The sequence below is a fragment of the Squalius cephalus genome, assembly GCF_949319135.1.
Source record: "Squalius cephalus genome assembly, chromosome: 6".
NCBI classification, from domain to species: Eukaryota; Metazoa; Chordata; class Actinopteri; order Cypriniformes; family Leuciscidae; genus Squalius; species Squalius cephalus.
Genome location: NC_137127.1, coordinates 43733001 through 43757000, shown reverse-complemented (window position 1 = coordinate 43757000; position 24000 = coordinate 43733001). Strand labels below are relative to the sequence as shown.

General features: G+C 37.8%; 1 protein-coding gene across 10 annotated transcripts in view; it reads right to left on the bottom strand.

Moving 5' to 3' along the window:
* Nucleotides 1–24000, bottom strand: part of kifc3 (kinesin family member C3) — a 61876-nt gene that overhangs the window by 630 nt on the left and 37246 nt on the right. For 5 of the 10 annotated variants that reach the window (XM_079874352.1, XM_079874347.1, XM_079874350.1 and 2 more), the window contains exons 2-20: nt 23142–23284; nt 19598–19805; nt 17617–17756; nt 17310–17375; nt 16525–16647; nt 14238–14519; nt 11101–11274; nt 8543–8690; nt 7453–7583; nt 6224–6335; nt 5927–6108; nt 5738–5842; nt 5177–5307; nt 4353–4476; nt 3310–3439; nt 3000–3229; nt 2210–2362; nt 1248–1374; nt 975–1021 (exon numbers count right to left, since the gene is read on the bottom strand). In XM_079874352.1, coding sequence (XP_079730478.1) covers nt 975–1021; nt 1248–1374; nt 2210–2362; nt 3000–3229; nt 3310–3439; nt 4353–4476; nt 5177–5307; nt 5738–5842; nt 5927–6108; nt 6224–6335; nt 7453–7583; nt 8543–8690; nt 11101–11274; nt 14238–14519; nt 16525–16647; nt 17310–17375; nt 17617–17756; nt 19598–19805; nt 23142–23264 — 2736 coding nt within the window. In that variant the 5' untranslated portion in view covers nt 23265–23284. The remainder of the gene's footprint in view (nt 1–974; nt 1022–1247; nt 1375–2209; nt 2363–2999; nt 3230–3309; nt 3440–4352; nt 4477–5176; nt 5308–5737; nt 5843–5926; nt 6109–6223; nt 6336–7452; nt 7584–8542; nt 8691–11100; nt 11275–14237; nt 14520–16524; nt 16648–17309; nt 17376–17616; nt 17757–19597; nt 19806–23141; nt 23285–24000) is intronic. The other 5 variants (XM_079874355.1, XM_079874349.1, XM_079874356.1 and 2 more) reach the window with 2 other exon arrangements.

Sequence of the window (24000 nt, the reverse complement as noted above, 5' to 3'; positions counted from 1 at the left end):
GAAGAATCATCTTCCAGATTCTGCACACTATTTTTACCATAGAACTCGTCTTACGGTTCAGATTGAGTTTTTGTTACTCGTTACTCAGGAGAAACACTCGCCCTGTTGATAAACCCAGTAAGGTGCATCATCCCTACACAATGTACACCACGTTATGGCCTAATTATAAAGGCAGCATTGCATGTAGCCTTTACAGAGGATCCAAGATTGTGGGAAAAACGAGAGAAATGTTGACAATAGAGTAAAATGTGTTCAGGTTCAAGGCCTGTTCAGACCAAGTCGAATATTTGGTGTGATAAACATTTGAATGAATAGCTGTGAATGCATCTGTTCAGATCGACACGAACATTTGCATGTGGTCATTGCAACAGGTTTTTTGTTTTTTTTACAGAGGCGTTCTAATCTAGATCTAATCTCTTTTTCATCACCATATGTGCAGTGCGATGGAGATGAGATTCCTCTGTATTGCTCACTAGGTTTTTGGAACAGAGTTACTGTAATCAGTACTGAACATTTCTGTGACTCATTTATTCTCACATAATCACAATGAAATCACATTTTTTTGTTATCCTTTGTCACCACCACAGGGCAGCCCAGCCAACCAAAAGCAGAGCTATAGGTGAAGAAGACATAAAGAAAAATAACAACCAAACTCTCTTTCGCCACTCTCTTACTCGCACACATAAACATTAACAAAGACAAACAGTGAATACAGTGCACAACTCCAAAAACCACAAGACAACAGGTACACATCAACTGGACAAAAACAGTAAGCTTGTACAAGACCAAACAAAACAAAACAAAAAAGACAAGAACAAAAACAGCAGCTGATCCCAATTCACACACACACAGAAAGCTTCCTGGGGTTAAAGGCGCTGTGTTAGATGGGTGGGCATTGACGAGGTGACACGTGGGGCACCATGCCATGCTGAGCGTTTCATGCCAAGCGACCAACCACATAAAACCCCACCTACCTGCCCACCGTCCCCAACCAATGGGCTGCTTCTGTCTACCTGACTATCTGGAAACCAACCAATTACAGCGTCACAATGCAAAGAACAAACGTCCCTTTCACATAGTGTGACCTGTACTAAAGTTCCATGTCAGATGTTTATCAATGCTGCTGTTATGACACTATTGCATTATTATATCAGATTATTTGCAAAAAGTTTCTTTAGAATCTAATCTAAGGTGGTGTTTTAGTCATCAAGTGACCATTGGCTTTAGAGTGAAGTCTCTCGGCTCACCTGCGGACAGCTGACTGTGGGACCTGCGTCGGGTGGAGGGGGTTTTAGAAGAGGAGGAGAGGGTTGAACCTGCGCTGCTGGCCCTTGAGATGGGGAGGGGCACAGGGGTCACGGGAGGAGAGTCCAGCTACAGCACAAAAAGAACCATTATTTTGTGATGTTGGTCTGCATTTGTTGGCCCTATGAAATTTAACCCCCCCCCCCCCCCCCCACCCCACATTGTAAAATGTGTTCAAAGTTACATTTTAGGGCCCTATGAAATCAGGTTAAATTAAATGTTAGTAATCCAAAAGCATGTCTAATTCATTAAAATCATGAAACGTATAAAATTTAACAACAATTTATTAAACGTTGAACAAAAAAAGTACATTTCATAGTTTCACAAATTCCAAATTTTCTGGATTCCATTTTAATGGTTTAATTACATCTTAATAATCAGAAATCATGGTTAATAAATTGAATTCACACTTTACATTTTGTATAATTTATACATTTTTACAATAATAAGGCCCTATAAAATGTTTTATTTTTTCATAAATTCTCTGTTGTCTTAATTTTTTGGATTCAATGATTTGATCATTTTGGTAATCAAATGAAGGCAAAACAATTTACAATTAACAATTTTATTAATATTTTAAAATGTAACCAAATTCCTTTTATTTTTTGCCAAACAAATCTGCACAACAGAGGTTTGCTGTTATCACAGTGTGCTACATCTTCAACTTATTTAGACAAACAAAAGACTGGGTTTGGATTGTGTTGCCTTTGTGAGCACTACAACTCAAGTTCCTACACAAATCCTATTTTAAATAGAAACCGGAGAGGAGGGAAAGTGGAACAGTGAGTGTATTGTGGCCCACTGCAGTCGCTTCAGAGGAAAAGTTGAGACCTCTTATTCAGATTTTAGACATGGTTCTTCCAGACATGGACACGTGAGAATGCGTGTAGTTGTGATCGTGTACCTCCACGCTGTCATGAGTTGGTGAGGAGGACGTCGAGGAGTTCTCTGCTTGGCGGCGCGAGGAAGACGAGGGGCCGATCTCAACAGTCCGAACACGCTGAGCAAACTTCAGAGAGCACACCGACTCACTGACGTTACTCTCTAGAGGAGACACCTGAGACAGAGAGAGGAACATCGCAGTTTAACTGGTGTGAGAAGCTGCATCCCAGAGAACGTGAAACCGTAACGACAACATACAAAGTGTTTCACTTCTGTAATGCATTTCTCAGTTATTTAATGTTGGCTTTATGTACCTGCATTGTGTATAGTGAGCTATGATGTCATAATTTTCCCTCTGATTTCATCAGAAGTTTTTTAAATGAATGTTTTTATTAAATCAAAATGAATCTTATGACGTGAGCAGCTTTGAGTAGAAAGTCCTGTATTGTCATCTAGTAATTATGACATGGTGCGAACAGGCAGCATAACATCCACCGGAAAATTGTACACAAAATGACCAGGAACATTCATTGGTAAATTAAATACGTTTTGATTTCCTTTCGTCTTAACTACAACAGACTTTATGATTCCATTAGTCCATGACAAAGTTCTCTTTCTGTGGAGATTAGCTAGCATAAAACAACAGGAGAGTGTGTGCACAAAACTGCTTAAAATACTGTGCCTGCTCATGCTGTACAAAGTACAGTCTTTATCCCATAAATCCATTATAATCCACTCGAAATGTGTGGAGATTTAGAGTACGCCTCTCTCCACACACTGAGTGCCATTGTAACCCTGCTGACGCGACACACCTGCACCATCATGAGGGTCTTGCTGTCTCCGCTGAGCGAGTCCTGCAGAAGGTACGTGAGGCGGGAGTTCCTGAAGGGCACGTGCGAGTGTTTGGAGCGCAGGGCGTTGATGACATCGCCCAGTGCCGACAGTGATTTGTTGATACACTGAGCCTCACGCAGACGACTGCCCTCGGCGCCGGATTTGGCAATCCGTTCTGAACCGGCCAGATCCACCAGATTTAGCTTACCTGCAATTGACAAGTGATTGTTTCATATTTGCGTTTCAATTGAACTGTGTTGAAAACAATTAAAAAGGACGTGTGTGTACCTGAGGTACGGTGGCCCGTTGAAGAGTTGAAACCCGCCACTGTGACGATGAGGAGGGCATGAGAGCGAGAGCTGTGTTCGTTCAGATTAGTGCATGCTGTTGCCCTGTTCATGTGACCCAGGTCAAACACCTGCAGGGTAAAGGTTATAAATAACGGATTAGGCTAAAATGGGTTGACGCTGGTCTATACCACAAGACCTTGCACTGGAGCACTGAATATTTAATATCTTGGTGGATTCTCTCAGAGGGACTAGCTTCACTTTTCTAGCTGTTTTTGTAGTTATTAGTATTAAACTGTAAAAATGTGGGTAACACTTTTAACTATCCTTGTTACATGTTCTTAGAGTACTATAGTAATAACATTAAATTATGCTTTTATATTTATATTAACAGGGGTGCACATAACTGGTGCTCACGTGTGGTAAAAATAAACGACGCGCAGCAGAAAACATGGAAGGAAGCGCTTTTGAGTACCAACATTTTGGGCCAAAATGTTGGTACTCAAAAGCACTTCCTTCCATGTTTTCTGCTGCGCGTCATTTATTTTTACCACACGTGAGCACCAGTTATGTGCACCCCTGTATATTAACTATATTTTCACAGTGTTTAGAGCAGAGTAACTATGGACAAGCTCCACTAACGTCTTGCCTGACAAAACCGACAAACTGGCCTAACAAGCACATTTTTTTGCTTGAAAAGTATGCATGCGTTACCTTTTCCTTGAAAAAATTATAATATTTTGGGTCCCACTTTATATTAAGTGTCTTTAACTACTATGTCCTAACATTTGAATTAATCATTTGATACATTGTTTTTACATTGTACTTATATTTAAACTGTTCACCTACAACTGGTCAACTGTTGACCCTTCCCTTCCCTTTTAACCCACCCTTAGACTTCACCTACAAGTGTTTTGCAATACAAAATGAATGCAATAAGTACATTGAACCTAATTTTGTTATCTAATGATATATTCCTTTGGACTAAAGCCGGTTCTCAAGTGTGGCGTAACGACAGGCGGTTTGGATGCTGTGAGCTTTCACCTTGTTAATGTCCTCCACGCTCTCCACTGTGAACTCTGTGAGTCCTGGCACATACAGCTGTCCACTGCCGTCCGGACACATCTTTATATCCAGCTTCTCATTGGGATTGTCACCCAACAGGTTTCTAAAAACAGATTCAGATAAATGCAAATGAATAAAACCAAACCAGCTGCTGTATTAGGAAGCTTTGCTGAAACTCAACAACAATCTGTTGGAAGTTGCAGAAGGTTTTTCCCTATTGTGACGTATATTAAAGTGAAACTGCTTCTCAAACAAGAACATTTTTAGGGTTGATTTTGTCCATTGGGAATTGATTGGGTGGTTGTGGTTTGCTATTGGTCGATCTCAGGTGAGGGACAGGTTTCCCAACCCTCATGCCAGTAAATACTCCATCAGAGAAGAAAAGGGGAAGCCATTTTGTTTGAAGATTACTGGTCGTGTATATGAATTTGGGGCACAGATTAATATTACAGAGGCAAGCAGAATCTGTTGGAGTTATGTAACCCAGCAGGAGGGGAAAAGTGAGGGACAGTGTGACAAACAGACAGGACCAGCAGAACTGGATGCGTGATCTGTGATCTGTTTATGTCTTACAGATGGCCTGAAAGATTTTAAATCTAATCTGTTTTTACATAACTGTTGACCGGCAGAATTTGTGGCACACACACACTTCACAGTGACACTGGGACAATTATATAAGAGTGCTGAATATGCTGGAGTGTGTCTGGAGTGACGTGCTCACAGCCGCTCACACACCTTTGATAATCATCAAATTCAACCTCCCACTTCCACTGTGTGGTTCTACTTGTGTGTGGTTTTCTCACCGAAGTGTCTCGTTGTAGATTTCCACCATGCTGACAGTGATCTTATAGTCCCAGTCAGGCTTTTTCTCAGACACTTCAGAGAAGAGCAGCCGAAGAGCACGCTGGTTAATGCCAGGGTCCTCAGCGACCCCCTAGAGAACAAACAGAGACATGAAGTACTAAAATTTAATAACCAATATGCTACAGATGATAATCGATAAAATGACTGATTTAAAAATGTAATGCTATTTTTTTAATCAATTAAATACAACTATTTTGTGACACTAAAGACTGGCGGTGATGATGCTGAAAAAAATCAGCTTGCCATCACAGGAATATATTACATTTTAAAATTTAAACAGAAAATTTTAACTTGTAATAATATTTCAAAATATTACTGCTTTTACTGTATTTTTTGATCAAATAAATACTGCCTTGGTGAGCAGAAGAGACTTCTTTCAAAAACATTAAAATAATCTTACCTACTGCAAACTTATCTGTATCTACTTTGATAATGTGCACTGATTAGATATTTCTCATCTATGAAAGGGACCGACATTACAGTCAATGCAGTTAACATACCTCCATAGTGTAGGTCTTTCCAGAGCCGGTTTGCCCGTAAGCAAAGATGCATATGTTAAAGCCATCAATACAGGAAGTGACCAGAGACTGCACTTCCTGGAACACCTGTCCAATCACAAGAGAAGGGACTGTATAATAACTGATACAGGAAATACAACCATATGAGAAACAATGAGTTCAGGCACTAACCTCCTCCTGAGTGGCCTGAGTGGGAAAGACTTTGTCAAGTTCAAAGGTCATGAGCTTGCCCTTATTGGATAAGTAGAGAACAGCATCATCATCAAGGTCAAAGGTCACTATGTTTTTGGTGTCAGCAGCATCTGTTTCTCCAGCACACACGGGGCGTACGCGACACAACACACGAATGTTTCCTGGAAAACAAGATGATAAAGTCTTCCTAGTTAGAATGTAAATATCTAATTTGATTCAAAGAAATGAGACATTTTGTGGAGATAATGCATCCCAGACACGATTCCCAGGTCTCACCTTTGAGGCGCACCAGTTCATTGTGGCATTTCTTCCTCAGGTTCATCTCCCGCTTATATTTCCGCAGCAGTTCTTGGTTTGCACTGCTCACCTCTCCAATCACCTGACAGATCTGTAATCACAGACAAAGCTCAATTCTTAACGAGAGGCAACGAAGGCGCAAAGAAATAAAACACATCATGCTTTAAAGAAGAGGGTCTTGATTAAGTGGTGGAAATTACGGATGAGATTGGAGAGATTTACAATTACACACCCACCACAGGTGTAGCGTGCAAACTCAAAATATCTCAGTTACATAACTCAGTTAAGATTTTTGTGTGTGGAGGTTTTAGGGGCGTTTAGATAACTATGAAATAATTCACATATATTCACATTTCTTGAAAATATTTAGCAAATAATAATGATATAACAGTTCAAATGCTTACATTTTTTTAAATATTATATTAAATATTATATTATATTATATCCAGGGCTTGACATTAACACCCACCAACCTGCCAAATGCAGGTGGATTTCAGCAGTGGTGTTTCAGTCACTCCTACTAGCCACTTTTCAATTGTAGTCTTTTAAAAAGGCATCTGAGATAATAAACAAAGTGCAATGTAGTGTTGTCAAAAAAACCTAATTTTCGATACATCTCGATACTGAAATATCTAAAAACAGTTCCAATACTCATTTTCAGAATATATACACGATACCAGCTGTGCTTTCTCACTCGCTCATCTCTCCGACAGCGAGCTACACACAAACCTGCCTCCCCTCACTCACTCGTGGGATTGTGTGTGTATTGTGCATAATTTTACTCATTCCTGCAGATTTTGTGCTCACACCCAAAGTGCGTGCACATAAAGTCACCTCTCAGTACTAAATTGTGTTGTTGTTTTTGTGCTTTTGAATTTATTTTGGTTTATTACGGTATTTCTATCATGATCTGGCAACGTGAATGAGTCAAGGCTTGTACCTCTTCCCATGTGACTTTATTGCACCGCACATTCAGATGAGAGACACATCCCTGATGCACGTTAGAATACATCATTAACAACCAGTTCGGTTCCGTACTCACTGCACAGAACTTTTGTGAATCCGGTTGTCACTCCTCGTAAATGACTGTACTGTGTTGTGTGTGTGTGTGTGTGTATAGAACATGATTAAGCACTAAAAGGTGACCTGACAACTGAATTTAGCTGCAGTTTGTACGAGCTGAGGTCAGGCTGGTGTGTTTGTCTCACCTCCTGCTTGGCCTCAGTGATGGCTTTCTCCAGCATGTAAGGGAAGTCCTGCACCTGTCTCTTCAGACAGTTGTAATCACAGGTGAGGGTTCTCAGGGCCGGCTGCAGGGTCAGGAGGTTCATCCGCACACCTGCACAAACAGGCAGTTGTAGTTCATGTTCACCACAAGATCAAAAGACAAACAGTACATTTTATCAAATGAAATGGTAACACTTTACAATAAGGTCTCATTCGTTACCATTAGTTAATGCATTAACTAAGTATTATTACTAAGTAGAAGTATCGTTAATTCTTAGTCCATGTTAACTAATGTAGTTAACTAATGTTCACAAATGGAACCTTATTGTAAAGTGTTACCAATGAAATATATGAAAATTATATAAAATTAAGCCAACTTCAGTGTCATAACTCTATGTTTTGCATTGTGATATTATTTATAATTTTTATTTGTTTGTGCCAGCTTTGTTTTTGTCATTTCCAATATTCTCAAACAGTGATTCTGATTAAGGTGAAGAGTCAATAAGGTTTACACATTTCTTGGCTAAAAGCCCTGAGGAATGTTGTTTATTAAAAGTCCAAAATGGAATCTCAAGACACAAAGTCAAGATTAAATAAAGAGCAATTACTAAGCAATAAAACCCCCCTGCATATGTATACAAGTCTTTAAAAATACTACAGTAATAAAATTACTAATAAAATATGATTTTAATATAAGCCTATACATATTTTAGTTTAAATATATTTATGGTTAAACTTTATTTTAAGGTGTCCTTGGTACACAAATAAGTACTGAGTAATATTAATTAAAAACAAGTACTAACAACATGTAGAGTTAGGGTTGGGTTTAGGGTTAGTTGCTTGTAATTATGCATCATTTAACGTTATTTCTATATTATATAAGTACATGTAACGTGTAACAAGTGTTCCCTATTTTTTGCATTGAGGCTGAATTTTCATGAAAATAATGTCACAATGCAAGACATCATAAAGGTCCTAATGGGACAATATAATTAGTAATTTCTTTTTTTGATTTGAAGGTGAAACACAGCCTGTAATTAACAGGTTTTGTGAACTTCACTGAAGTCTCACCTGCTAGGTTCTCATGGACGGCCTTCATCTCACTCTCCGCTCTGATGAAAGCTTCTTCGATCACTCTGTTCTTCTCCTCCTCCAGACTCTGCATCTCTGCCTCCAGCTGGCCTTGAGCTCTCTCCATCTCACCCTCATACACCAGGATCTAACACACACACACTGCTGTCAACACATCTGACCCTGAGGTCAACACTGAGGTTACACTGAGGTCATAAGCTCTATTCAAACGGTGAATGTTTTACACAAGGAATTACATCTAAATTAATTTACACCATAAAGGGATAGTTCACCCTAAAATGAAAGTTAAGTCATCATTTACTCACCCTGGTGTTGTTCTAGTGTCGTAAGATCTTGCTTTTATGGACCACAAAAGGAGAATTTTTAACAAAATGTCACACTCGCGCTAGTCCATATAAAAGTAGGGAATAGCAACCAGTATCAAGCTTTTTAAAAAAGACGCAAAAGTACCACAGAATGATCCTATGCGACATGTGCAGGATATTCCAAGTGTCCAGTGGGTGTACGGTAGGGTTTGGTGCGCTTTTGTCAATCTTGATTTAAATTACAACTTGTGTGCTTTTTCTGGGCGAAACAGAGTGAACTACTAGTCTCAAGAACATAGAATATACAGCATGTGTTGATTTGGATCATTCTGCGATCCTTTAGCATCTTTTTAAAAAAGCTTGCGAGCAGGACATTTTTTTTTTAAATTCTCCTTCTGAGATCCATAAAAGAAAGGAGGACATACAGCATTAGAACAACACCAGGGTGAGTAAATGACTTTCACTTTAGGGTGAACTGTCCCTTTAACTGAGCTTTTACAATGACAGCGAGTACATTTGCAGCTCACTGTATGATTGGTTGATTATAGCTGTTTGTACTGAACTATATCAGAGTCACTGTCAGTGTAAACACCCCTATACAGATGTACACACAACAGATGAACACAGATGCATCAGAAAACCTGTGTTCTGCTTTCAAGCAAAGCCAGTTATGATTTCTGAGATCTCTGACCAAAGCAACACAGACACCACCAGCACTAAAGACGTCATCTACTTCTGACCACAGTCATTTGTTAGACAGATTGAATGCAGTTAGGTTAAGTGACCTGTGGGGTGGGTGGGGGGGCTGTTGGTCACATACTTGGGAGGGGCATCTGGGGTCACACACACGATCAATACTGTACATCTGCAGTACACAACGGACATCAACTATTTCACAGTAGATCATGGGAATACTATTGCAAGAACACAAAATTGCGACCCTGAAGAGAATGTGAGCTAGTTACTCTGCAAAGTTTCAGGGTTTCATAGGTCAAAAATGAGCATCGGCGAACATGAATCTACATTTGCAATAAGCGCTTAAAATGGGACAAAGAAACCTCAAATATATGATTTCCTATAATCAAAGTTGCAATCTGACCCATGACACATTTTTGACCTTTGACCCCTGCAGAGTAATCTGTTTGACCTTGGAGAGCCTGTGGGTGACCTCTGTGTTACCCCCACCCACCGCCTTGGAGAGCAGACCATATAGACGGCCGCGGTCCATCCTCAGCTGCAACGCAAGTGAAGAGAGAGAGCTGTTAACCTGCTCTTCCACGACACCGCAATCACAGAGGCCTTCAACTAGATTCATGGAACGCCGTCATACAAAATGGAATTTACAGTATAGTGCGGAATGTTACGGAATCTGGAAAAAGTTGGATGAATAAATAAAAGTAGAGCTGTAAATGTAATCAATTCGCGATATGGATAAGTGTCTCTGAATATTAAACCATAAAATAAGTCTGCATGTTCTGCGTGTCTCGTGGTGTTTCTCACTATATCAGGACATGAACACATGAACTTCCCCTCCAGAGCTGCTCTGACAGTCACCTCACCAGCATTTCACCATTTCATTTGAGAAAACTATCATCAGACACAGGGCTTTGCAATGACCAGTAAAAAAGTAGTAGTTTGGTTTAACTTTCAGAAATGATGAATTATATTACTAGTGCACAGTAACATGCACTTCTCAAAATAATAACAAAAGTAATAATACAGTTTAATAAAACTTTATTTTTACAGAATACCACACAATATAAATTTTCCTCCAAGTTTTAATTTAAAAAAGTAGAATTATGTCGTGCAGCACTTTGCCAAATAAAGTTGATTACATTTTAAAAGATTAATTAAATTGCAAGTTAGATCATAAATTTAGCATTTTATTTCGTACTAAATCATAAAACAGAGTCTAGAAAAGTTAAAACACAGTTAAAAAAATAACACTTCATGGCGATATATTATTGTTAAAAAGTTAGTTTTATGAATTCAATTGATTAGATAATTAAACCACACAGAAAAATGAAAACGCGAAATACAAAATTTGGGAAAAAATGAAAACGGATATCATAGGGCCACTTGGGATTCGAGAAGACGTGAACATATCAACAGACCACCACGGTCACCACAAACGGGGTCAGATCTGAGAAGCACCCGGCCACATGATAATCCAGGACACTCAAAATGCTAAGAATGTATCAGAGCGGCTGGTGCAGGAGGCGAGTGTGGTACCTGCTGGCGGAGCTGACCGCTGGTTCTCTGGGACTCGTGGAGCTGCTGTTCTAGCTCTCTGAGGAGCTGTCTCTGCACACACAGCTGCTCCTGCAGCGTCTGGTTACGGGCCTGAGCCTCCATTAAAGCCTGCTTACACTGAGCCGACTCCACTTCAACCGTCTTGGTCACATACTGCAGGAAGAGTGAGAAACAGACACATTAATTCACTTTTATGAGGTGTTCATCAGCCCTGAGTATGTGCCTTCACAGGCTATATGGTATCCTAAATGTAGAGAGAATATATATATATATATATATATATATATATATATATATATATATATATATATATATATATATATATATATATATATATATATATATATATATATATATATATATATATATATATATATATATATATATATATATATATATGCAGTCTCAAGGTGCAGTAGAGCTGACTATATAAGGTTAAATATGGAAGGAAGAAAATGGAAATTGAGCCGGACTCTGTGTTGGCCATTCTGAGGGAAATTAATAAGAAGGAATAATTGTCTATCTCTTTCAGTATGGATGATTCTCTAGATGTGGAAACTGGACGCGGTACCAACACTTGATGTTTGGCTGAGTGAGTTGTACATAAGAAATTGTGATTTGTCAATAATGACAAAATATTTATTCGGGAAAATCTGAAAGTCTCTATTCTGGGAATATTAACACCTCATACCTTCTTTTATTGCAGTATTTTTGTATTATTTTTTTAATACATACGATCTTTACATTACTTTACTTCTACTTCTGTGAATTTTAAATCCACTATGGGAAAGATGTTCCAATATTTGGAATTAAAGTTATAATATGTCTGTGATTCTACAGAAACAAAGAAATACACATTTAACATGAATAATAATCTTGTGTTCACTTTTTTAAATTATACACACAATGAAATGCATGAATCAATCATAACAAAACGCATAAATCATTAAACTAATAGCATGGTGGGGACAGGAACAACATTAAACAATGTTATAAACACATCATCTGCGTTAACTGGCGTTTATTTTATGCAAAATTGTTGATGTATGTATGGTGTTTAAACATGAAGTGTGTGTTACTGTACATTCACAGTCCGGCATCATAATAAAAGTACTTTTTTTGAATAATGTCTAGTCTCAATGTGACACTATTATTTACTTTTTTGGGCCTTACATGCGTTTAAGCGTTTGCTAAATAACTCAAATCCACAAAAAGCCTCTACGATAGAAGTTCAAGCTTACATTTCAATAAAACATTTGGCAACACTTTATTTTAATGTCCTTGTTACATATTTTATATACAGTGCCCTCCACAATTATTGAACCCCCTGGTAAATATGATCAAAATTGGCTGTAAAAAATAAATCTGCATCGATTATCCTTGTGATCTTTCATTCAAAAAATGTGCAAAATTCTAACCTTTCATTGAAGTAAAAGAATTGAAAGTGGGGGGAAATCACATTATGAAATAAATGTTTTTCTCCAAAACATGTTGGCCACAATTATTGAAACCCCTAGAATTTTTTACGAGTAAAATATCTCTGAAGTATATTCCCATTAATATTTACCTTTTTTAGTACACCAGGGTGACTAGGAACATGAAACTGTCCAGCTATGACTTCGTGTTTCACAGGAGTTTAAATATGAGGAAACACAAAGGCCAAATCCCCTTAATCATCCATCACAATGAGTAAAACCACAGAATACAGTTCTGATGCGTAGCAAAAGATTGTTGAGCATCACAAACTAGAAAGTGGCTGTAAGACAATAGCTAAAGAATTGAAAATCCCCATTTTGACCATCAGGGCAATAATTAAGAAGTTATAACCAACTAAAGATGTTATGAATCTGCCAGGAAAAGGACGTGTGTCTATACTGTCTTAATGCACGGCGAGTATGAAAGTTTGAGTGGCCAAAGACTCTCCAAGGATCACAGATGGAGAATTGCAGAGATTAGTTGAGTCTTAGGGTCAGAAAGCCTAAAAAAAAAATTATCAAACAACCCCTACATCCCCACATGTTGTTTGGGAGGGTTTAAAAAAAACCCTCCTCGCTCATCCAAAAACAAATTCCAGCAAATTTAATTGTCAGACACGACTGGAACTTCAAACGGCACAGGGTTCTGTGGTCAGATGAGACTAAAACAGAGCTTTTTGGCAGCAAACACACTAGATGGGTTTGGTGAACACAAGGATAAAAAGTACCCCATGTGTACAATTTAATATACCATTGGATCTTTAATGTTGTGGGCATATTTTTCTGCTGGAGGTCCTGGACTTCTTGTTCAGATACATGGCATTGTGGATTCTATCAAATATCAACAAATAAAAAATCAAAACCTGACGCCTTCTGCTAGAAATCTTATAATGGGCCGTGGTTGGATCTTCCATCAGGACAACGATCCAAAACAAACATAAAAATCAAAACAAAAATTTGTTGTGGAGCACAAAATGAAGCTTCTGCCATGACCGTCTCAGTCCCCTGACCTGATGAGTGGGCTGAACTGAAGAGGAGAAGCACCAACATGGATCTGGGAATCTGAAGGATCTGGAGAGATTCTGTGTGGAGGAATGGTCTCTGATCTCTTGTCAGTTATTCTCCAAACTCATCAGGCATTATAGGAGAAGACTCAGAGCTGTTATCTTGGCAAAAGGAGATTGCAAAAAGTATTTAATGAAAGGGTTTCAATAATTGTGGCCAACGTGTTTTGGAGAAAAACATTTATTTCATAATGTGATTTTCCCCCCACTTTCAATTCTTTTACTTCAATGAAAGGTTAGAATTTTGCACATTTTTTGAATGAAAGATCACAAGGATAATCGATGCAGATTTATTTTTTACAGCCAATTTTGATCATATTTACCAGGGGGTTCAATAATTGTGGAGGGCACTGTATACTTATTGTAGTAATAACAGTAAATTATGCATAATTAAAAGCAACAAACCCCAAACCAAAACCTAATCCTAAAATAAGTACATGTAGTTAATTGATATTACTCAGTATTTAACAATATATAATTACACTGCAACAAGGACACCTTAAAAGAAAGTGTAACCAACATTCAACAATTTCAAGTCAACAAGCTCTCAAACACTGTGCTCTGTTATCCCTCTCACCTTGACCTGCGGCGGCTGTGCAGCCTGGAGAGACAGAGCTTCCTCAGCGTCACGGAGCCGAGAGGTCAGCTGATCCTCGCTCTGGCTCCTGTGGCATGACGCCTCTTCCAGCTGCTTCTGGAGCTGCTGTCTGTGGTGCGCGACCTCCTCCAGCTGCTCCTGCAGCTGAACGACTACACCCGTCCTCTCCTGCACCTGATGCTCCAGCGCAGCCAGTCGCCGCTCTCGCTCGCGACACTCCTCGCCCTTGCGACACAGCTCTCCACGCAGGGCCTCCACATCCTGAGGCCAACACATTACATAACAAAACAGAGGATAAACAGCTGAGAGAATAAACACAAGGTAGATAGCATTTCAAGTAGGACTGTCACTAACGATTATTTTTGGTAATCGGTTGATTATTTTGACGAGAAATACTTTTTTTGACCTAAGAAAACAATAGCCTTAAAAATGACTTAAAATACATATATAATAACAATGAGGCAATAATATGTGGTTCATATAAAGCATCAATAGCAAGTAATCATATGGTTTTATAAAACAATACAGTTTAAAGGGTTAGTTCACCCAAAAATGAAAATTCTGTCAGTAATTACTCACCCTCATGTTGTTCCAACCGCGTAAGACTTTCGTTCATCTTCGGAACATAAATTAAGATATTTTTGATGAAATCTGAGAGCTGGATCACTTCTCCATAGGCTACTAGGTGACTGAAACTTGCTGGCCCAGAAAAGTTATTAAAGAGATCGTTAATATAGTCCAAGTGACTACAGTGGCTTAATCTTAAGTTTATCAAGCGACGAGAATACTTTTTGTGCACAAAAACAAACAAAAATAACGACTTTATTCCACTATTCATTTCCTTCTCTCTGGGCCTCTAGTTGGTTCGCGTAGTGTTTTTGCGTAGCGCGTCTGTGTTACACGTCACCATGTAGGCTCACAATTGGCCGAAGCTGGTCATGTGTGTGATGCGTGATGACGTGCAACACAGACGCGCAGCGCAAAAACACTACGAGGCCCAGAGAGAAGGAAATGAATAGTGGAATAAAGTAGTTATTTTTGTTTGTTTTTGCGCACAAAAAGTATTCTCGTCGCTTGATATACTTAAGATTGAGCCACTGTAGTCACTTGGACTATATTAACGATCTCTTTAATAACTTTTCTGGGCCAGCAAGTTTCGGTCACCTAGAAGCCTATGGAGAAGTGATCAGCTCTCAGATTTCATCAAAAATATCTTAATTTGTGTTCCGAAGATGAACGAAGGTCTTACACGGTTGGAACAACATGAGGGTGAGTGATTACTGACAGAATTTTCATTTTTGGGTGAACTAACCCTTTAAATAGATAATATAATACACATAGTATAAACAATCATCAAGTGTACATTATGTATTATAACAAATGCCTGCAGAGGGCGCCAACGGCCTGGAGTTGTTACACTTTACAGCAGATCAAATCCTTGTTTAATATTGGCCCAATGACATTTAATCAAAACGTTTACTTAATCTTTAATATTTGGCCACTTCTTTACGATAGAAGTTCTACAGCCACTGTAATTTCTTGAACAAGAGCATGTGGACATCAAAACAAGCAAACTCAGAGCAAGGGTTTAAACTTATTTTGAAATCACGATGAACAGTTTGCATATTTACAAAAGTATTGATATATTGTCCTGAGTTGGCGTAGGTTTATAAATGATTTACCTCACAAATCTAATGACATGGTGCACATTACGTTCCCAGATGAACGTTGTAAGTAACCTTAACTCACAGCATATGAGATGGAGTTTGAGATGTATTTCACTCATGTAAATAACAGTATTTACTGTGATAAGCAGCATTTAAGACACACTTAGGTGACCTACAAGCATGTAAATAATTAAAGAGCATATATATATTTAACCCACAAGGCATATATTTATTTAATTGCATATCAGCCATTGTGAATTCACAATAGCACTATACTACAGAATGGTTTTTAAATGGTTTTAATACATCATGCATCCTTAGAAAACTGTCTAATAATGCGGTTCATGGATTCTCGTCCATGGAATGAAACACTTCTGGCATTTTGCCGGTTACTCGACACGGGTAAAATTGCAATCAAGGATTTTTTAAAAGCGTACTCTAATTTAATGGAGGAATCGTGACAGCCCTAATTTCAAACATCAAGTAACCAGTCGGATTGTATGATTGTATTTGAGGTTTGCAGTGATTCCCAACCTGGTTAGAAAGATTTAGATTTTTCATTAAAGTAAGATGGTCTGTTTAGGGTAGTGCGAGTATACCTGGCTGTGCGGGCAGTGGGCAGTAGAGCAGCTGGTCTGGGTGTGACTGGCCCTCAGCTCCTGTTTGAGCCGCTGGTTTTCACTCTCCAGCACCTCGAGCTGTTTCTCCAGATCTGTCGCCCCCTAGACACACACATACACACATTTACTTAGCTAACTGAATGAGGACTTAATGTAGACTTCCAATTCATTTTATATACACCTAATTATAATTACAAAGCCTAGCCCCCCCCCCCCCCCCATTTTTTTATTATCAGTAATGTTGAAAACTGTTGTGCTGCTTGTGCAACTATGATGCTTTTTCATGATTCTCTGATGAATAGAAAGTTCAAAAGAACATTTATTTCAAATAGAATCTTTGTAACATTATAAATGTCTAAACAATTTGTCTGTCACAATTTGAACGGTACAGTAACTTAATGCTCCGTGTTAAAAAAAAACCTAAAATGAAATCAATTAAATGTGAATTATTTTATGAACTGGCTTTTCTTTTTTTTTTACAACAAATGAGAAAAGGATTCATCATATTTAGCTTCTGGGGATAAATTTGTCAAAGTACAGATAAGCACAGCCACGCCAATCTAAAATTAGAGATCAGATCAGGGACACACTCCTCTGTTATCAACAAAACCAGATAACCAGGTTAACACTCCCTCCACCGCCCATCATAAAATTAAATCAGGTCAGTGTTCTTTATAAAACAATAGAAATGTGTTTTCACACAACTGTGACAGCTCTCCCGGTCCCTAATAATCCCTCTCTCTATCCCGGTTTCAGTCTCTCACCAGCTCAGAGCGCAGTCTCTCCACCTCCTGTGTCTGATCCACTAGTTTCTCCTCCAGCTCCTTGACCTACAAAACCACAAACAAACAGCATTATTAAGCCAAATCTCTTTAAAAAGAAACGAGTCAGCAAGTTTAATGCATTCACATTTATGAGGTATCAATCTTCTTTAATCCAACCAGACAGAAACAATGAATGTCGACGCATTAAAGGGTCAGGATACATGGCGGCTGAGGAATGTAAATGATCTGATAGTGCTCTTCTAAATCTGGCTGGAAAACTGAGCCCTATTCTTTGTGTGTAACGTACCTGTGTGCGCAGCCCTGTAATGAGAGCGAGTTGTTCTCCCTCGTCTTTTTGCAGTTGCTCCTGTGAGTGAATTTTACTCACTTGTACAGCGCTGGGAAAATCCAGAGGCCTTTGTGTCAAAGCACCAGAGTTCCTCACACCTACACACAGACACATACAAACACACACTTAATGCCATGCAAGCAGCTTTTTCTTATTTTTAGGTCACCTGCATTTATGTAGGACTTTATACAGATTGTTTCACTAATAAACAGGAAAATGACAGCATTAATGTTGCAAAATTCATCAGTTATAAAACAAATTCTATTTTAAAGCAGCTCTACAGAGGAAAACAGTATCATTATTCAGATCAAGTCAGTTCAATGTCAAATCAATTCAGTTCAATAACAGTGTCAATTGTTGTTGATAAATGTAAATATGTATAAACAGCTTTATTTATATTACATAACTATTGTCACTGTCAGGCGGAAACCTTGTAATTCCATATTTCATCAGAAAAAATGGAGTGCCCACATAGCAACAGTAAACTTTATTACCTAATAGTTGATGAAAGCGTAATGTGATGCTGTTATTACCCAAGTCATTTGCTCATTGATTCCATTCTGTCCTGTGTATTATTGTCTCTGTGTATGTGCATGTGCTTGTTTGTGTTACAGGTGGGCGGTCTCTGGTGATAATTTGTTGGAGGCTGCTATTGGTTCTCCTCCACACCTGATCCAGATATAAGGACCGCCCCAAACACTCAAGAGAGGCCACTATTGTGCCAGCGTTGATCGTAACCACTTCGCTATTGTTTTGTATCATCATCGTCTTGTCTAGAGTGTCATATCAGAAAGATTGTGAGTGTTTATTTGAGATTGTGATTTGTGATTAACTGATTATCCTTGTTAACTGACCACGCCTGTTTGACTACGATTTTGGATTCTGGTTTGCATTGTTTGCCATGAACTTGTACATTTATCTCCAGTAAATATTTTTCTATATATTTTTGCCAAAGTAAGGGAGGTAGGGGGTTTGACGCCATTTTATTTTGTCTATCTTTTCACATTGTTTTTGGTTTAGGGAGGTGGGTAGGTAAGTTTCAATTGTATTTTGTTTTCTTTTGTTTTCGGAATTGTAGAGGTTAAAGAAAACATCAGAGGTTGTCTGATGCTAAACCCTTTTGGAAATAAAAAAAATATTTTTTTGATATCTCTCTGGGATATCTCATTCCTTTTCCTGTTACAGCCGACCCCTAGTGGTCGTAACAGACGCACTTATTGCCTCAGATGCAGCCATTCTAATGACGGACAAAACATATATATGTCCGACATTCGCTGGTCAAAAACCTTAAAAATCCATTCAAGCTCAATTTTGGTAAAATGTTAATAATATAAATAACAGATGCAAGCGTCTAACCATATATAAAGCCACTTTGACAACGTGGTGTTTAATAATTTAAAAAATACTTTTCCATTTCCCAAAAGTAGTGTTTTTGGAGATACAAGGTCTGCCTGACAGCGAATATATATATAAATAATACATTTATAATAAAATGTATAGAAATAAAAACTATTATAATTAAAATAAAATAATATAAACATTTATAATAATAATAAATTGGTCCCATTTTATATTAAGTGTCTTTTAACTATGTATTAACATTTTAACTAATCATTTGATACAATGCACTTATTGTGTACAACATTTTTTTCCCCCATTGTACATATTTATAAAATACCTTCATGTAATTACAGCTGTAATTAAATCTATAATTCCACCGTAGACCCGTCTCTTACCCCTTAAACCCACTCAAATCAAACCGGTCCCTAAACGTACCCGTGTCCCACCTCAATAGCAGCAAGTGTTTTGCAATACAACATGAACACAATAATAATAAGAACACTGTACCTAACAATATTTTTTGATGCAAGTACATAGTTAAATACACCTGATATAAAGTGTGACCCGATGTGTGTAATTATAGTTTGATATTTCTCACCTGTAGGGGACACAGCTTGGTTGAGCTGGACGCCGTTCAGTCTGAGCTGCTCTTGAGGTTCTTGGTTAAAGGATGAATGTTCCTCGTAATGGTGGTTGTCGTGGTTGAGCTGGTGGTCGTGTGTCTGCAGTCGCTGTAGCAGGAGTTGTTTCGCTGCGTCTTCGTTGCGCAAGCGTGCCTGGAACTCACAAACTCTCTCTTGCAGCGTCTGCACAAACACACAAGAAATCGGAGTAAATTCAACCATGAATGGCATCTGTACGACCTGAACTACACACAAACTAAAGACAAGCAGGAAGGACATTTAAAAATAAGTGGGAGGATTTTCTAAAATGATAATGAAACAACCAGGTTACTAAGAAAGTGCTCTTCAGGTTCTTCAAGTGTCATTTACACAACATACTCATGTCATCCCAAACACATAATGACTTTATTCCACGGAAAACAAAAACAATTTTATAATTTCAAAACAAGTTCAGACTTAAAAAAATAAAAAATAATAAATTGGTCACTGTATGATTTTGTTGTAACAAAAAGATCAGCCAGGACATTTGCAAAAATATCTCATCATGTAATCAAAGGAAAACATTTTGAAATGACATGAGTAAAAAACGACTAAATTAAACAATTCATATTAAACGAGAGCTTAATGAGCAAGTGACTATTTCTACTGGCACAAACTACCTCGGATACAGTTTTCAGGAACTCAGACGACTACAAAACCTCTAGTAGAGAGATTTAAGCAAACAAGGAGAACTATGAACATAATAGACTTTACAGCAGTACAGTGTGTATTGCAAAGATGACGTCAGAACGAGGCAAGTAGCACACAGCTAAGCACAAAGAAAGAATCAGAGGGAATTACGTAGGCAGACGTCCAGGAACAGGACAAAGTAACCTTCTGTGCAGGTGAAATGGAGAGAAGGCAGTGCAGAGACACAGAAATAAGGACCGAGAGGGAAGAAAGGAGCAGAAAAGCATGAAAAGGATCAGTGATGTGACATTGATGGATGACAGATGACACCCAAAAGAACAAAATCACTCAACTCAAACTTCGCAGGAAAAAATGTGCACATACCAACTCTCTGAGATGATGCTATTTTTGAAGATTTGAAAACCTGATGTCTTAAAATCCTGTATTTCAGTGGAAATTCCCACTACTGACTCATTGTACCTCTACAGGTAACACTGCCTGGTCAACACAGATAGATCTAGAGAAGCACATACAAAGCTATCCCGCGTCTAAACTATTGTTGTATTGAGAAGAGCCGTCAATGCATTGAAAAGCAGAGGCCTGGACAAACCATACATGTGATCTCCAGCCAATCGGATCTCTTCTGTGCTGATGGTATGTTGAAAAGACTAGAAACCCAAGCACACTCAAATCTCTATTACTCTAGAATGCCCTTTTCAGAGACGCTTCACCCACCCCTGGAGATCAAAGAAAGGAGGACTGTACTCCTAGTGTATCATTAACCTACAGTGGATCCTGTTATGTAACTCAGATGAGCTACTGGAGTCATATCTATCAACAAGGGGTAAATGCGCAAGTTACAACTTAGCCTAGTTTTGATGTAAATGGGGCACAAAGTTAATAAATATTTTTATATTACATTTGTTGAAATGTAACTATGTATAATATAAACATTTCTGGAAGCCTCCGATAAGGAGAAATGGTTGGAATAAAACAGAAGATCGACAGACTTCAATCCTTTAGACATACATGATCATGTTGACATTTACACTCATCTACATTTTAAGAGCAAGAACATTATGTAAATAAATTACTTTGTTAGTAACTCTTCAACAAAACCTCTCTCTAAACAGCAAACCGTGTTAAGTGTCGGTCTGTGTTTTGCATGTCAAATAATAAATACACTACATTTCTTATGATTTATCAGTATCCTTATTAATTTCAAATACAGTTTCAGAATGTTATTACATATATGTATTATGTTCTACATGAAAAGTAGTACTGCATTTCAACGGCAACATAATTGTACTGATAATTATGTGAGGCAAAAGTTAGAATCAAGGATAAATTCAAGGATAAAAACAAATTCTGCTCACATATTTGAAGGCTGCTATTGGAACATTAAAGGTAAACGTCATATGTGACCACACATTACTTCACGAAGAGCTTACGACCTACTAACTATGTTCTGCCTTAAAAACAAATGGTGCAACCAAATAAAGTAGAGAGTTAGTTATAAAACTGGCTAGTTACCTCTAGCGTGGACTTTACTTTTCAATTTAAGTAAGAACTTACAAACGGCTGGAGCAACCATACCCATGATTTCAATGGACTTATTTCACTTGTAAGCAACCAAATAACAGCCACACATCAAAGCAGTGGCACCAACCCCCAACCTTAGCATCATGGTGGGCAAACACATTTTCTTCAGAACCCATAAACGTTTCGTTTTAATTGTCAACCAGTGGTCCAATCCTTCATTACATTCTTATAAATCTTTCCATTTAAAGCTCAAAAACTGAAGAGGTGTTTTAGATCTGAAACTGTCTATAAGCAAATATCAGCCCTAATCTAATTTAATCAACTAAATGAAATGGGATTTGCCTGCAGATGTTGCCCTGAGGGAATCTCAAACTGAAACAAAGTGAGCCTGTGGTCGTTTACAGACCGCCTGAGCAACCAGCTGCGCTGAGAAGCCCTAAAGCCGATAACATTGTTTAAACACAGAACACAAAGGCAGCGCAGCCTGTTAGCTGTGACCTATGAAACCTGTAAAATCAATTACGCAAAGATCACACAGATATAGGACAGAGCGCTCACACAGAAACCAGCTCCTTAATGTAGTGATCTGGTGAAGATGATTCAATCACAACACACAATCACAGAAACAGATGGTTGAGAGGTTAATGCATATTTTTTATGCTCTTCTGCTCATCAAGGCTGCATTTGTTTGATCAAAAATACAGTAAAAAAATTGTGAGTATTTTAAAGTGTAATTTATTCCAGAGATGCCAAGCTGAATTTTCAGCATCATTACTCCAGTGTCACATGATCCTTCAGAAATCCTTTTAATATGATGATTTGCTGCTTAAGAAACATGATTATTATCAATGTATTTTTGTGGATGAATTTTTTTTCCCAGAAAGAACATAATTTATTTGACATAGAAATCTTTTGTAATGCTGTCTTTACTGACACTTTTGATGAATTGAATGCATCCTTGCTGAATAAAAGTATTAATTTCTTAATAATATATATTTTTAAATAATTATTTTGACCCCAAACAGTAGTGTAACTGGTCTAGTACACATAATCTAGAGAAAATGTGTTGGTGTTGGTGGTGGTTACCCAACCGTTGCTATTCAGGCTAGTAAAGTGTGCTGAATGGTTTTTAGAAGCAAATCCCTGAATCTAGTTATGAACAAAAATAATAATAGTGATGCTTGCCTTAGTGAGCACAACTAATAATATGAATTGTCCAGGTTAATGCTGACCTTTAGAACTGACAAAAGTCCAGAATGCCTAGTATGAACAATCTTGTCTTCGCAAACACCACTCGCAGGGTCGTACCTGTATCAGCAACTGCTGCTGTTCTGAGTTTGCCGTTTCAGAGAGGTCAGAGGTCAAACAGTGGCGCTGAAGGACAGAGTTGGGCAACGAGAGGAAGGAGCTCTCCTCCTCACCATCACTCATCAGGATATCCAGGGAACTTGCTGAAGAAAACACACAAACAACAAAAACAGTAAATATGGTTCATTACGACAAAAGTAAAGAGGTAACACTTTACAGTAACACTATTTTACAGTGTTTTTGTTACATACTTACCAAAGCAATAAAATTAAATTATGCATAATTACATGCAACTAAGCCTAACCCTATAGTAAGTGCATGTTGTTAATTAATATTACTCAGTACTTAAATATATAATTACACTGTAACAATGTAACAAAAAATAAACTCGAGTAAAGTAACCCACTTTACATTAAGGTTCCATTTGTTAATATCAGTTAACATGAACTATCAATGAAAAATACTTCTAAAGCATTTATTAATCTTAATTAAAATGTTAATTTCAACATTTTCTAACATTATTAAAACCAAAAGTTGCATCCGTTAATATTTAATAGACCCGAGCAAACAAACTAAAAATAACCAGTATTTTTATGAACTAACGTTAACAAATTAACTGTAACAATTAACTAACTAACAAATTATTGCTCATTGTTGGCTAATGTTAATGCGTTAACTAATGTTTACTAATGGGGTCTTATTGTAAAGTGTTACCAGTATTATTATTAAATTATATAATTATACGGGAAGAAATGGACCCAATAGCACCATGAAAGTAGTCCAGATCAGGGGTATAAATTAATAAAGCTGAACTACATTGAAATATAATTATTAGATGAGAAATAAACTCAAAAGAAGG